This window comes from Amia ocellicauda, chromosome 6 (assembly GCF_036373705.1).
Source record: "Amia ocellicauda isolate fAmiCal2 chromosome 6, fAmiCal2.hap1, whole genome shotgun sequence".
Taxonomy (NCBI): domain Eukaryota; kingdom Metazoa; phylum Chordata; class Actinopteri; order Amiiformes; family Amiidae; genus Amia; species Amia ocellicauda.
The window spans coordinates 26,386,146-26,400,765 of NC_089855.1; the positions used below are offsets into that span (position 1 = coordinate 26,386,146).

Sequence of the window (14,620 nt, forward strand, 5' to 3'; positions counted from 1 at the left end):
CTATCTGTATTGGAATATTCATAGTTGCAATTTCTATATAATTAATTAGTGCTAATCCAATAGGTGGCGCTATGAACCCTCAATACAATTGATTTCCTACTGTCCGAATACTTTGTTTTTACCACTGACAAGCACCGGAATACAATTGATGGTAATGCTGTGAAGTTTCTATTCATAGGAACTGAATGAGTTGTGATTTCACAGATCTGTAAAGGGCCACATTTCAGGGACCCTTAGCACTAGTCTTGCATTACCCACGGTTATATTGACTAGTCTTAGAGAAATCAAGGTCTGTGAAACCAGCAGAAAATGGTCAGAGAGGACAGGTTACTAAACTAGGGAGCATCTTCACCCCCAATGTCTTTTTAGCGGTTGCACAAACTCTGTGACCAGATAACGGACATTTGGGTTATTAAATAGAAATGACAGTGTACAACATACCATCTCACACCCATTGGAGAGAGTGCAGGATCCCACATGTGTAGCCAGTCCTGGATGCGTCCACAAGATGGCTCTGATCTCCACCACATTGGGACTCAACATGCCTGTAGGACAGCAGGCTTGAGATGACGCCCCTTCTGCACAGCAATAGCAGTGGGGGAGTGAGGAGCACGCTGTCTCTGGACTCTCAACCCAGGACTTCACATTGGACTCAGTGAAAGCACACACATGAGCTCGGTATCCCTGGGGGGACTACAGTGGGCAACCGGAGTCGGTTTATGTTAGCTTCAACTTGCTGCAAATCAAAAATGGCTATTGATCAGAATAATCACACAGAGACATTGAAATAGACGGGAAAGTTGAAATGATACCTGCTTTTCTGTCCAGCTGTGCAGAAGTGATTTAACTGTGTGTAAAGCTATTGGAGGGAGGTGTCTGGCTGTTGGAAATGGCAGAGAAGCGGCTGTTTCTGTGGCTGCTGTGGGCAGCTGTGCTCGGGCTCAGCGCGGAGGGTCCGGCCAGCTGTGATGAAGTCCGGAAAGTTTTCCAACTCCGGCAGATCGGACCTGTGAAGTCGCTGCCTGAAACACCCAGGCCAGGTAAATATTTGCAAACCATATGCAGTGGATCTAATGCCCCAGATCAAGTCTTAATTCATGCGGTTCGGTGCAAACGCTGTTTTCGCTCATCAGTTCGTGTGTTTGTTTTGCATCGGTTTGAAACATCCACCATAAAAGACATGTGAAGAATGTATCTGTTTATCAGACTTTTATTTAGACGTTTTCCCTAAAACAATATATGAAGAGATGTTTCTCGTTTCTCTTTATTGTAGCAAGATGCTGCTACAAAGTTACCGTTTTGTTTATTAATACTGAGAAGTCATAGTCTATGAAGGTAACCCTGAAATATAAAATTATAGCTCAGTGGATCCATTTAATTGAGATTAAGACATTGTTAACTTAACTATTACAGACGTCGCGCACGCAACATAATCAAAGACAACTCGGGTAGGCTACTTTTTATGGAGTTTAATAGGATTCAGATTATTTGATTTCCTTTCTGTTTATCCCGCCAGGCATGTCACCAGCTGGTGGTTTTGGTCAGTTTTGTGACACAGGTGTGTGTTGTAGTATAGTGATGCCAATAACACAATTGCTACAATCAAGTTAATGGTGTCGAATTGCAACCTAGATAAGTGCGTTTTATCCACCTATAATAACCATATTTATCTAGGCTACTGTCCTGAATGCAAATAATTGCGCATCCCGGAATCCCTAATAAACCGTTTTGGGATTAGTTGTTTGTTTCAGCTGGTTAGATGAAGTATTTTGTAGAAGCACTTCTACTTCAACGTTTGTATTTGTGGTTTATCTGCTTGCTTATGTGTGATCCGTGCAGGTGAGTTTAGTGCAAGGTTAACACACACTGGACTGGTGATAGGGCAGGGTGGCAACATATGTGGAAATCACACAATCAATCAATTTATTGTTAATGATGATAATAATAATGTGAAGATGTGTGTGTGCTTTAACCATATGTTACGTTCCTTATCAGAAAAGTGGGTCAGGACAGTAAAACTGTGTACATTACAAGTCACAATTCTATTACCTGCAAAGTCCCTTTTTCATTATTTGTTGTTCAATTTGGTAGCACAGTTGGGAAGGAGCTGCCTACAGAAATCATCTTTTCCCAGAGCTTACAACATTTAGATCTGTTGTCTGCCTGTTCTTTGGAAATCACCTTAAACGTCACACAATGCTTTTGGGTGTTTTGCTCTTTACCCATACCACAAATGCCAGCTTAGAGCATGGAGATCCGTGCCATCACAGTGCCATACACTGCAGAGTGGTGAAAAATGTGTTTTTCGGCTGCCTTAGCTCTTACAGCTGAGTTTTCCCCATGAGTACTGTTGCCGTAGTTTCAGTCTGTTACTGCACTCAACATTGTCCCTCCCGTACAGAACCAAGAATGTGAGTGGACGTCACATAAAAGCAAGCACGATAGGCCTATATATTAATACTAATTTGAATTTTCCATGGACGTCAATATTTTCATCCAGGTGTTTCCCCTCACTGTGTTTAGAAGACAACCCCGGTAGGATTCAAAAGAGGAAAAAAAAACAAACAAACAATCTTACTTCAATACCAATAGTTTAATTCACCCATTCATGATGTAAAAGACAATACACTTGACCTGAACATTCATTACCAGCAGTTATATGATAATAGCCAGTGATGTTTGTACAGCTGTTGCTGAACACTTGAATGCGTTGACTTTATTTGGATTGTGGCCACTGCAAGTCATTTAACTGTGTTCTCTATATTGTCTGGACGATTTAAAGCATCCAAAAAGGCTACTATAAATGTCCACTCAATGAGGTGCTATGGTTTATGAGTTTCCATGACTACAGACAAAGCTCACTGCTGCAGCTTAAAGGAGTATTTGTGATTTGTGATATGTATCAGTTGTCCTACAAGACTGTACTGGTAGCAAAGAGAATTGTACTTAACTATCCCGAGGAACCATAAGAAAGTTATATGACTAGGATGCATCGTTAAGGCATACTTGTAAAACATGTTTAGGTTGATTTGTACAGTGTTGTGACTTCAGTCAGTCAGTCAGCGTCAGTCCTCTCTCCAGCTTCTGTGGTTCTGTGGTCCACCGTGTGAGAAAAATCTCATGGTCTGACGGTCACTCTCAGGGCTTTCATGCATGTTGACTTCTCCACTGTACTAGTATGAGTGTAATGCTTAAACGAGTTGATTAACAATTGACACTTAATATATCTAGTCCCTAATGTTATGGAAAACACCCTGAAATCTACTTTTCCTGAATCCGAACCTTGACATAATATTGACTCCACTGGGGCCTGGGAGTATCCTGGGATCTTCATTTCCTAATTTGTTCATATTTCATGCATTTGCTTCAGATTAAAACGCAGACCATACCAATGATGAATGCGCTGTTGAGGTTCCTGTCAACGATACTAATACACCGTGAAGATCAATGCTCTTGAGTTCCTTACCAATGTATCATAACGACAGGGTAGTGTAGTGTCTCCTCCTACTGGACTTTGTTTTACCTCCTGTTTTTTAATGCTTTTTGGAATACATCACATCAATTAATTTACTTAATCTACAGTTGCAGCTATGTGTGTTGCCAAATATGTGTAAATAATGGTGTTTGGAAGAAGTATATTTCATCATGAAGCTGAACTACAAGGTTCTGCAAAATCCCAAAAGGAAATATGATTTTAGGTTACATTTTTATTCAATATGAATCATTATAATTAACCAAGGAACCTGTAATTCCTAGAGACAAAACAAAGGAACAAAACACAGATGTGAAACTAGTATAGTGTGTTACTTTGCCTGTTGTTTATATCATAGCAACTGCCATAAAAACAATTATGAGAACTTGTATTAACTCCTCTGTAAATTAATGCTTGCAAATAAAGACAAAGGAATGCTACATTGCAGTTTACACTGTTTTATGTACATATTTTGTAGATCTCTTGAGGGAATTGATCATAAACTTCCACCCCAAAACCTCAATTGTGTATATATATATATATATATATATATATATATATATATATATATATATATACAATTTTATATCTTGTGAAGGGTATATTCTAGAGAAAACTTCAACTGCATTACTAGTTTCTTAAAAAAAATAGTATAAGCTACTATACTATCTTCATTTATTTGTTTCAATTCAGTAGTAGAGCATAAGAATAGTTGGCATGAAATAAAAAAAATACATTGCATGCAATTGAAAGAAATCTCTTTATCTCTCTGGAGTTAATAAAAAGCTCCATGTGTATAAAACAATACTGATTAACACGAGGTTTGCACTACCCAATGTTATTTTAGGTCAGGCAGTCCAAGACTAGCGCTAATCAAGGTCTATGAAACCAGCTCAATATATATTTTTTTTCCGTTTTTTCTTTTCTTTCCATTGTCTTTTCTGGCAGTAGGTCCAGTAACACAGCCAAGTTAATTCTGTTCTGCTTTAATGCGTGGTTTGAGAAAGCAAGGAATTTCTATGTGAAACCTATTGTGCTTAGAAGGTGAGTTGCAACTAGTCCATGGTACCAAAAACAAAAATGCAGGGGAGGCCATGTGGTGGAGGGCAGAAGATTAATGAACTATTGTTAGCCTATTTATTTTTAATAATGTATAAAGCAGTTTTTCCATAATTCTAAGGCTTACATTCTAAGTGCTACAGAGCATTTTTTCCCTGCTTGATTAATAAACTACTGAGAAAATGGCTGCTCTTGTGCTTTGAGAAGAGAGAAGAAAGTTAATGGAAAAAACATTGTTGTTTTCAGTTTCAGTTTTGATCATCCGAAGATCACCTTGATATTTTCTTTCCAACACTTATTACCTGTTTAAATTAGTTACCTATTTGATAGTAAAGAACCTGTGGGACAGTAAAATACTTTCCAGTGCTCACTATGTGAAGAAACTCTTGATTATTTACATACTTGAATGGTACTGTAACAATGCCCTGTATATTTAAACACTGTTTAGTACAGTATGTTAATATCTGCCAGGTTTATTGTTTAACTGGGTGTTTTGTTATCCATTTACACGTTTGTTTGATTTTGTTAAGGTATCTTAAATTGGGGGGGAATAAAACACATCTGCAAACATCTGTGACTTAATTAAAACCTTCCATGTAATTATGTGTGTATTGCTGCCGGGCTGAGACTAGACCACTCTCTAAATATACATGACATATGGGCTCTGCTTGACCACTCTTCCTGCAAGAAAATGCCATGTGAACCACACAGCGCCGGAGTTTCACACAGCTGTGGCTAGCTGCGTTGTTTCTCTAAAAGCACTGTCTCCTGGAAAATGCTCGTTGGCCAATTAAAAAAAAAAAATTGAATCTTCAGATTCCACTGGCAGTACCATTTCTAGATGTGAGTAGTTTGCAATAAAATAAATGTTTGATTGTAACTGATATAATTGCTAATTCTGGGTTGAAAATGTGTGGAACCAGTACACATGATGATGAGTTAATATATTCGATGATTATCACTTTTGAACATCCACTTTCTGCTATATTTTTATGAATTCCTGTTTTTGTGCGTTTAGTTTAATTCTAGAGTCAAGCAAGGTTTTTTTATTTTTATGGATGGACTGGGAATATAGGCAAGTAATGATGTTGGCATTTAGCACATGGGAGGGGGGAAGTGTATAAGATTTCTGCTTTGAAAGGTTTTGATATGGCAAAACTACTTACGCTCATCTCGTCACCTGCATGAGATTTCATGGGGATTTTGAAAAAGAAAAAAGAATGGAAAATGCTGCTGACATGTAAGAAACGAGCACAGTCAAAGGCTTGGAAATGAATCTTCATCTATGCATACGTGTTTTCAAGATGATGTTAATATAGTCTGTCAGAGCTAACAAGTAAGATTAATTCTGTATGCTGCACATGTCTTAATTTTTGTTTTATTGTAATTCCCTTCTGCTCCCTTAAGGTCAATGCTACATGTGGTATGATTTACTATTGTTTATTTAATTAACTGTGCTTAGTTGTTCTGATCTCTTCCCCAGGTAATTTCAGATACTTGAAAGAACAGCAAACCACAACAAATATTCAATAATCAAAAGCTTAATTCACCAGGAATGAACCACAACACAATGTAAGCCAGTTTGGTGCTGTTGCTGGAAGTGAAGGATCTAAATGGTGAACTACATACTCTTTAAGTCTGATCCCTCTTGGGATAGGTTGCACCTTTCACAAACAATAAGTCTTTAAACTGGGGAACTCTGAGTGTTTGTAGTGAGTTTGGCTACATCTCATGACTATCTTTGTCTTGGCTTGCCAGTAGTGGGTATATCGCAAAGGCCCCTATGTGTACCGATCTCTACAATAGTGAGGTTTTGAGTGCACACTCTTCGGTGTCATTGCAGAAATGATAAGAACGTTGATGAACACGCAAGTAGGTTAAATAATTACATTCACACTTGTTTTAACATGAACACAGAACATTCAAATTAGAACGAAAAGGGTTATTGTCTGCTTTTTTGTCCATTAAACAATAAACATCTTTATCATCATCAGAGCATTTGGTAAGGGTAAGAGTGAGAGTGGAAAATATATCCCAGATATATTTAGAAATCTATTACTATTCACTTTAACTTAAAATGGTAAGGTTTTGTACAATTTGTATAATTATCATTTCAATTCACCCTTTGTAATGCATATCCAAATACACATGGTTGGTGTACCTTACACTTTTTATGCTTCTCTGTTTTAGGTTCAGATCTTCAGGTATGCATTTCCAAAAACCTAACATGCTGTACCAAAAAGATGGAGGAGAGATACCAAGTAGCAGCCCGACAGGACATTCAGCATTTGCTGCAGACTTCCAGCTCAAGTTTAAAGTTTTTAATTTCACGGAATGTAGCTGCATTTCAAGGTAGGCTTTGTTTAATGTACTTCTATATTGAGACATTGTGCTTCATTTACAGGATCATTGATCAAAATACAATATTCCTATACATTTATCTTGTTTTTGAGATGTAAAAGGGCAATTCTTACAATTATGATATAATCCTTCATTCTGATTGTCTTGGCATAATTGCATACATGAGTTTGATTTGTTTTCATACATTTTTAGTTTTATAAATTAAAATGTATTAAATAAAGAAGTACAGTATACTATAAATCAGCTTTATGGACCAGTGGTAGGAAAAAAAAAAAAAAAAGGTTTAAGACTTTGATTCGAAGCAGGTTTGAAAGAAATGGAAAGAGATTGCAAACCAACATAGAAGAAACTTTGGAGTCACATGATTAATTGTAAATGTGCAAAGCTTGTAATAGGCTCTTCATTGAGAAAATAGTTTCCAGTCATCTGGAAGATCAAATAATTAGCAATTAGAGCCCAAACAAAACAAACACACATTTCCTTAAACTGGAGATGTTGGAGACATTCTAGTGATTTACTGATAACCCGGAGGGCAAGGTATTCTTTACAGAAACGTTTCTCCTGCTTGCCCTTTGACCCCTGAACCCCATGCACAGAAGAGAGACAGTCAGTAAGTTCACTTCTCTCCAGATTACCACTTCATGAGTAATTACAGAGGGAATTCTGTATTTATCAGCCTAGATTTCACACGCCCAAATCCTTGCATTGACAAATAGACCGGCTTCTTGTTCCCCTAGTATGCAGGGGTCATTTCTGTGTCAAGTTCTTTAAAGTTGGGGCTTTAACTTGACCGAGTATAGTAAAAAAAAATATGTGGAAGGGAGCTTTTGAAAAGTAAAGAAATTTACGATGTCACCATTGTTCTCTCAAAGATCCCTTACATAAGCTCCCTGCAAAATGAAGGACAAGGGGTTGTGATGTTTATTGCTCATCAGATGAAAGTCTGACAGGCTGTATAAAAGCACATAATTGAAGGCAACATATTTAGTTTATTTGAAACAAGGGACTGGACTTTGCTTTTAAATCCTTAACATAAACCTTGAAACACATTACACCAAGGAAAACAAAATCGCGTTCCTAGTTAATCTAGGAAGTAGACTGGCAATCAGCCAACTTGAATCAACTTACTTATGGAGTTCTTTGGTAGGATGAAGCGCTGATGTCCAGTTTGTTCAATGGTTTGGTAACTCAGCCAAAATGGAACCATTTTCAAGCCAAAATCTCATGCTGGGAGCAGAAATGATCTCATGCATACTGGATAAGAGAGTGTTTCCAACTTCTCTTGCTAATTGGATGTGCAACACAGGTGTAAAAAGGCTTGTGTGTTCTCTTTTTATCGTCTTTCCTTTTACTTTAGAGTATTAGGATTACTACTGTTATAGTATCATTGCAGTGTATTAACTGAAATCATTGCTTTAGCGTTAACCTAAATTGTATTATTTTCTTTCTTGCTCTCTAAACAACTCCTGCCAAAGTTGAGGATAACTAGAAATGATAGTCATAAATACAGCAATAAAAACACAACTCTCTCATTAAAAGCAAACAACACATTATTAACTATTAACACATTAGCAACACAACTAGTTATTCTGATGGTTAAATTGTTTTATCTAAATGGAATTTTAGAAATGGCAGCTTCAGTTGTTGTTCTAGAAACTTCAGATTATTCCTTCGGCCATTCATAAAAAAGATTGCAGCAGTCATTTAAATGATTAAAACAGTTTTTAGGAAGGTGGCACAACACCATGCTAAATAAATTGTGAACAGCTGAGTTCTGTTATGCCAATAAAATGTATTTATTCTGAAATTATTATTTGGATATATTCGGCCATATAAATATTTATTTTAAGTATTTTGCTGGTAAACACAGGTGTGTTATAAAGACCATGGGACAGATTAAATAAAAACTTTGTAGTTTTCTATTAGCGCATGGGTCAAAGTTTTGATTTAATCTGGTCTACTGTCAAAACAGATTCACCTTAATAATAAACACCTTTGAGTTGTTCTGAATAGACATTGTTTTTCTAACCCCTTGAATCAAGCATGAGAGAAAATCTACAATTGTTTTAATAAAGGTAAGTACCAACAAGGTGCTGTTAGAAGTCCTTACACATCTGCAATGAGAGTTCAAGTGGTAAAAAAATATATATCTGAGGTGACAAGGTCTGATTCAGGGACCACCAGGAATTTAATGACAGGCCATAGTCTTTGAAGTATAAGTTGAGAATCTCTCATGTACCAATTTATTTTGGGTGTAGCATTTAAGCAGAGAATAAGGTATACAATTCTTGAGACATGGTGGGTAATTTAATTAAGTAAATGAGAAGTCCAGCGTTTCATGTAAACGAGTCGAGATACTTGATCTGTCATGATTTACCCTCTTTTTGGAACACTTGGGTAAAAAAATAAATGTATAAACTATAATTATTGGTCATGGACTGTAGGATTTGGTTATTAATTTTCATTAATTTTCTTTGATTTAAGAGAAAATGAAAAGGCGTCTGTGCTTTTGGTGTTGAGGTAGTGCGTTTGGAATAAAGTGTTCAAATCCCCCCAGGGATATGGACCAATGGGTTCTGCGTTTCCCACCACAGTGATTGCTGCGCTGCAATGGAGGGGCATTTCCTTATTCATTGGAATGCATGTCATCAGCCTTATTTATGTCCCAGTTTCTTTCTTTACTTTTTATACCTGACATGTCTCGGTGACTTTCAGTCTGTCTGTCTTATATGCCACCTGCTAACAGAAACATTGCTTTTGTGTCAGACTTGAAGCCCAGCTGGATACAGATATATCTTCGGTTGGTTGTCATGGGTTATGAACAAACCTGTGATAAAATAACATTAGTAGTTTTGCACAGTAGGCTACATACAGTGCCTTGCAAAAGTATTTAGAAGCTTTGTTATGGTGTCGCATTTTGTGAAATTATTATTTTTTTAAAGTTAATATTACTTAGTATACTTGACGATCACTAACTGACCAAGGAGCCTCTTCGAGACGGTTTTATTCTGAAATCATGAGAACCACTGTTATTGCACACAACTAATTGTGTAGCTTGTTAAGGTCATTTTGTGTGCCTGCATTAATTTAGGCTGGCCACACCAAAGGGTTTGAATACTTATGCAATTCATTTTTATTTAATATGAATTATCTATTTATTTAGTTTTTGCTTTGAATGTGAGTAGGTTGTGTGTATAAAATAAATGTCTACATCAAAATGAAGTATAAATGACTGCAGATGACTGCAAGCTTTAAAGTAACAAAATGTGAACACTTTCTGAATATTTTTGCAAAGGTACTGTATTTGTAAATATGAACAACAACTATACATCTTGGGAAATTCCATCGTATGCATCGTAGTTCCACAGATGGTTTTATAGTAACAAAATGATATCACATAAAGGTGAGAGATTTCATTTATTTTGCCCAGCTTTTCATTCTTATCAAACTAAAACTAAAACAGCTTTTTATTCTTATACAGGTCGTTTTGGTACTTACTCAGAAGTGAGCACTAATTCTCCTACCACAACCAAGGCAGAAAACAAGGTCAATTAACCACATAGCCTAAATAAAAATACAGAACACACATATATTCAAAACAACAGTTTCTTTGCTCAGCATTCATCAATGTGAGACGTGGTGCTCGTGAAGGTTTTAAACCGAAAATCGTGTTTTGACTGCCCCTGAATGGATAACATTGTTGTGTGGAACTCAGAGCAGCTGATGTCACTTGGATTTGTTACTAAGCAGCAGAGTAGAAGGAGAATGCTATGGGAGCTCTTCCTTCTTTTTGACAAGCCGGCGCAGTTGATTGTGTTCACAGACGAGTGAGGATGGATTTTTTACTGCATAAAAAAGGCATTTTGTGGTTAAAAATATAAGTTTACTTTCGCAACCTGCACGGGTCTGTTAGAATGTTCATTTGCACAGGAATCCGATTTATATGTAGGATATTGAAATGTCCCTGTCACAGTTGCAGACTGGATGCATGTGGCAACCTTTTGGTGTAGTGCTAAATGAGCTTGCCTATATTACCAAAGGTGCCGGGCTAGATGCAGCTGTTATCATTGTGTCAAACAGGATGTTGTCTTGGCCGTTGGCTGTAATGACTGCAGCAAGATTGATGATAAATGGTTGGAGAAATACTATCCAATTCTCTCTCCAGTGTTTTGGGCAGCAGAAGTTTGTCTCTGCATTGTCCCTGTGGTGTTTGAGAGATTGAGTCCTGAGATCAGAGCAGGCCATTGAAATGCTTTCATTTCTGTTCTCCTGGGATTACTGTGATACGGTTTGTATTGGTAAAAATGTGTACTGTAAAAATGCCATCAATACTTGTTTAGCACACAATACTGTAGTTGCAGATAGCAGTATTTCTATTATTGCTCTGTAGGGGTCATATCAGTGGCAGCCATGAAACAATTATTTAAAGAACACCTTAATTTCAAAGTATTTGTCTATTTGTTGAAACACTACTTCTTACATTACTGTTCCATTCAGATTCCATTCAGTACATTTGGAGTACATATTTAGCCAAAAGGTGGGTCCACTTTTCATACCTCCAGGGCACAATATGCGGACACCCTTACTAACAAAAATATGCTTTGGGGGGAAAAAAAAGTCTGCGTTAACTGTCTTTGCAGAAATCCTTACAATACACGTAGTGTAGCAATGGTACTGAAGGAATTTTGGCATTCTAAAATGTCAGTGGTATTTCTTAATTCCATGTTTTAGCTGTCAGATGAATGTTTGTGTCTGGGAGGTTATCCTTTAAGAAGAAGGGAGAAAAAAAAAATCTCAGACTTGGGAATTTAAAAAAACAAAAACAACATGACTTGGCAAAGATTATTCTCCTACAGACCCATACAGGAAGGATAAAGAAGCAATGTTTTCTTGTTAATTCAACATCATTGAGCAGTTGGGAATGATGAAAGGGCAAGTTATATACATGACTTGTATTTTTATACAGTCTTGGCTGACTGCTGTAACAACCATCTTCTTTTCCTGAATTCAGGATGCATAACTGCAGTCATTTCCCCCCCATACATGTACTTGCATTTCTAGATCAGCTTTGTAATTTTTAAAAAATCAGGTGCTTTTAATAAAGTTATTGCTGTACTCAAACCTAATTTTTATTCAAAACTGGAAGACTCCCTAACAAATTTAAATGGCCAGTAGAATACAATGTACTACAATGTAGATTGAATGACTGCGCCTCTTAGTGTGGTGTTGTGAATACCGAGCATCTCCTCTCGAGATAAGTTTATATTCCAGAGAGAGGTAAAGACAAAAATGCTGTCTGAATTCTGTTTGAACACTAAAAAGCTTCATGCAAAGGGTAAGGCCTTAATCAGCTGAATGGAAGTGTATTTGTATTGCCGACTCCACTTGAAGAGATGAAAGTATTTAAAAGCATTGTCAGATGTTTTTAGTTTTTTTTAATCAGTTTCCCAGTGAGGAAATACATCAACGTTTGTCATGGCTCATCACCACCGTTCAACCACAGGGAAATGAATAAACCTAGTCACACATTTCAGTTTCTTTTCAAACTAAATTATATTTTATCTTACATTTACACATAGTCATGCAGATTCAATAAATCTTAAAATATCCAGCATCTGTTGGCTATCTCCAGAGCCTGCAGCTTGTGAAACCCCAAACCCTGTGGATTTCTATATATATTCCATTGTGTCGCTACTGCTAAAATAATATTAATTTAATTGTAAGCTAAGCCAAGTGCACCAAAACTCATGAGAACATTTTAGATTTCATTTCATATGCTCTAAAGTCATGGCACTGAAGAACCCACAAACACAGTTGATGAAAACAAAAACATGAATAAGGAAAAGGTGTTTGTATTGCATCCATCTTGTTAAATTCAGTAATTTAAAGACATTGTGCTTCAAAGGTCACTTAGTTCAATACTGGTAGACAGACTATTCTTTTTTTAAATATGATTGCTAAATGCACTGTGATTTGGACAGGAACATGTTTTGTTTTGTTTGTTTGTTTTGGGGGACGTTGAATAGGTGTTCCCTTTCATGTCAACGCTGTGTAAGGAGTGGGTTTGACTCGTGGGTCCTCATTGACTCCATGCATAAGTATAAACATTGACATAAAAGCATTCCATATGACACCACACTTCAGCTGCTGTTGACTCATGATAATTAACATTTCTTTTTCAGTAGTAAACACAAGGAAAAGAATGTCTTTCAAAGTGCACTTTAATGGCGTTACTATAGTTTCGAAAGGGAGGAAACATGGAATTTTCTGATTTTGTTTGCCTCTCCTAATTGGAACCTGCCGTTTGATGGGGGGTGGGGGGGGGGTATCATAATGGAAATATCATGGTAGTGTTTGTCATTAAGGAACCGGGTAAGACTGGATGGGCTTTGTTTTAACATTTGTTCTTCTTTTCGGTTAGCAGAAGGATACATTTGTGATTGTGCACTTTTTTCCTCCAACATGAAAACGATAGAGCAGTTTTTGTCAGCACTTATTAGTCCTTTACACTAGTGGCCACATTGAATTTAAAGTGTCTGCAGTGTGGTTTAGTAAAGAGATCACTTCAGAAAATATTTAAATTAAAATCCTACATTTGTTTACTTGAATGTATCCGTTATATTTGCTTGGGCCAAGCAACTAAACCCATTGTCCATTCCAACAATAATTTGTGTTAAAACATTTAATTTAATTATATTATTAATGTTCAGGTACAAAATGTAACATTTCACTTGAAATTAGCAGATTTTTCTGAGATTGCTCACAATATTTTAGTTACAATGTGCCATTTTAAAATCTGTATATATACACAATCCTCTACTCATTCTCTTTATCTGACTCAGTCATGTTTACAACTGCATTAAGCACCTAAAACCCAACTGTTTGAACATTACTGTGAATGTTTGCACGTAACATCTTCAACACACATAGATGCTATCAATTTGTAAAAGATGTGCAATGGTCTTTTTCATTTTATTCAGATATGAAAGAATTTCCTTTGATAATGTTTTCAGGTAAAAAGACTTCAGCTGCATGGCATTTTTGGCAGGAGACTGAAATGTCCTCTGACAGTGTAAACCTAGACTGTTGCTGGGTTTGCTTGTTTTGAAAATATTGTGCTGTAGGGATTTTAACAATATTTTGTCTGTATGCCTTCTTGCTTCAGCGGTAAAACATCATGCCACACTTCTGATTTCTATCAGTTCATTCCAGCATGAAAAAGTAAAAAACAAAACACTGTCTGTGCATAGTTGCAGTCAGGTCAAGTAATCTTTGACAAAATTTTGAAATTGGTAGAGGTAGATGTACATTGTACATTCATATTTACATAAATTACATAAATATTTATATAATCTTGATCTGTCTGATTACACTGTGGATATGCATATTAATATGTACATTTTGGCATAACTGCGCTGTACTTTAGCTGGTAACAAGCCATTTATCTGTTTGGTATTTTGCAAGTCGTCACACTCCTTTTAACAAGATACTTAATATATGACTTAATATAGGGCAGCACTGTGGATAATTTTAGTTTTATGTATTAGTTCTCGCTGTGGTCCTGAACTGAATAAAGTGGTTATAGGAAATGGATGGATGGATGGACCGATTTATTAGTTCTAGATACGTTAGTAAATAAATACATATTAAAGTTTTTAAAATTGTCTATGAAGCAATACATATCTATCCTATCACTAACCTTTTCTCAAAATTAAAAGTTCAGCCAAA

The 14,620-nt window shown here is 36.5% G+C and overlaps 1 protein-coding gene across 1 annotated transcript in view; it reads left to right on the plus strand.

The window, feature by feature from the left end:
* Positions 1–604: 604 nt before the first annotated feature.
* Positions 605–14,620, plus strand: part of gpc5a (glypican 5a) — a 191,749-nt gene continuing 177,733 nt past the window's right edge. Inside the window, exons 1-2 of the mRNA XM_066706694.1 lie at positions 605–1,040; positions 6,722–6,883. Of these exons, the coding sequence (XP_066562791.1) occupies positions 890–1,040; positions 6,722–6,883 (313 nt within the window). The 5' untranslated portion in view covers positions 605–889. The remainder of the gene's footprint in view (positions 1,041–6,721; positions 6,884–14,620) is intronic.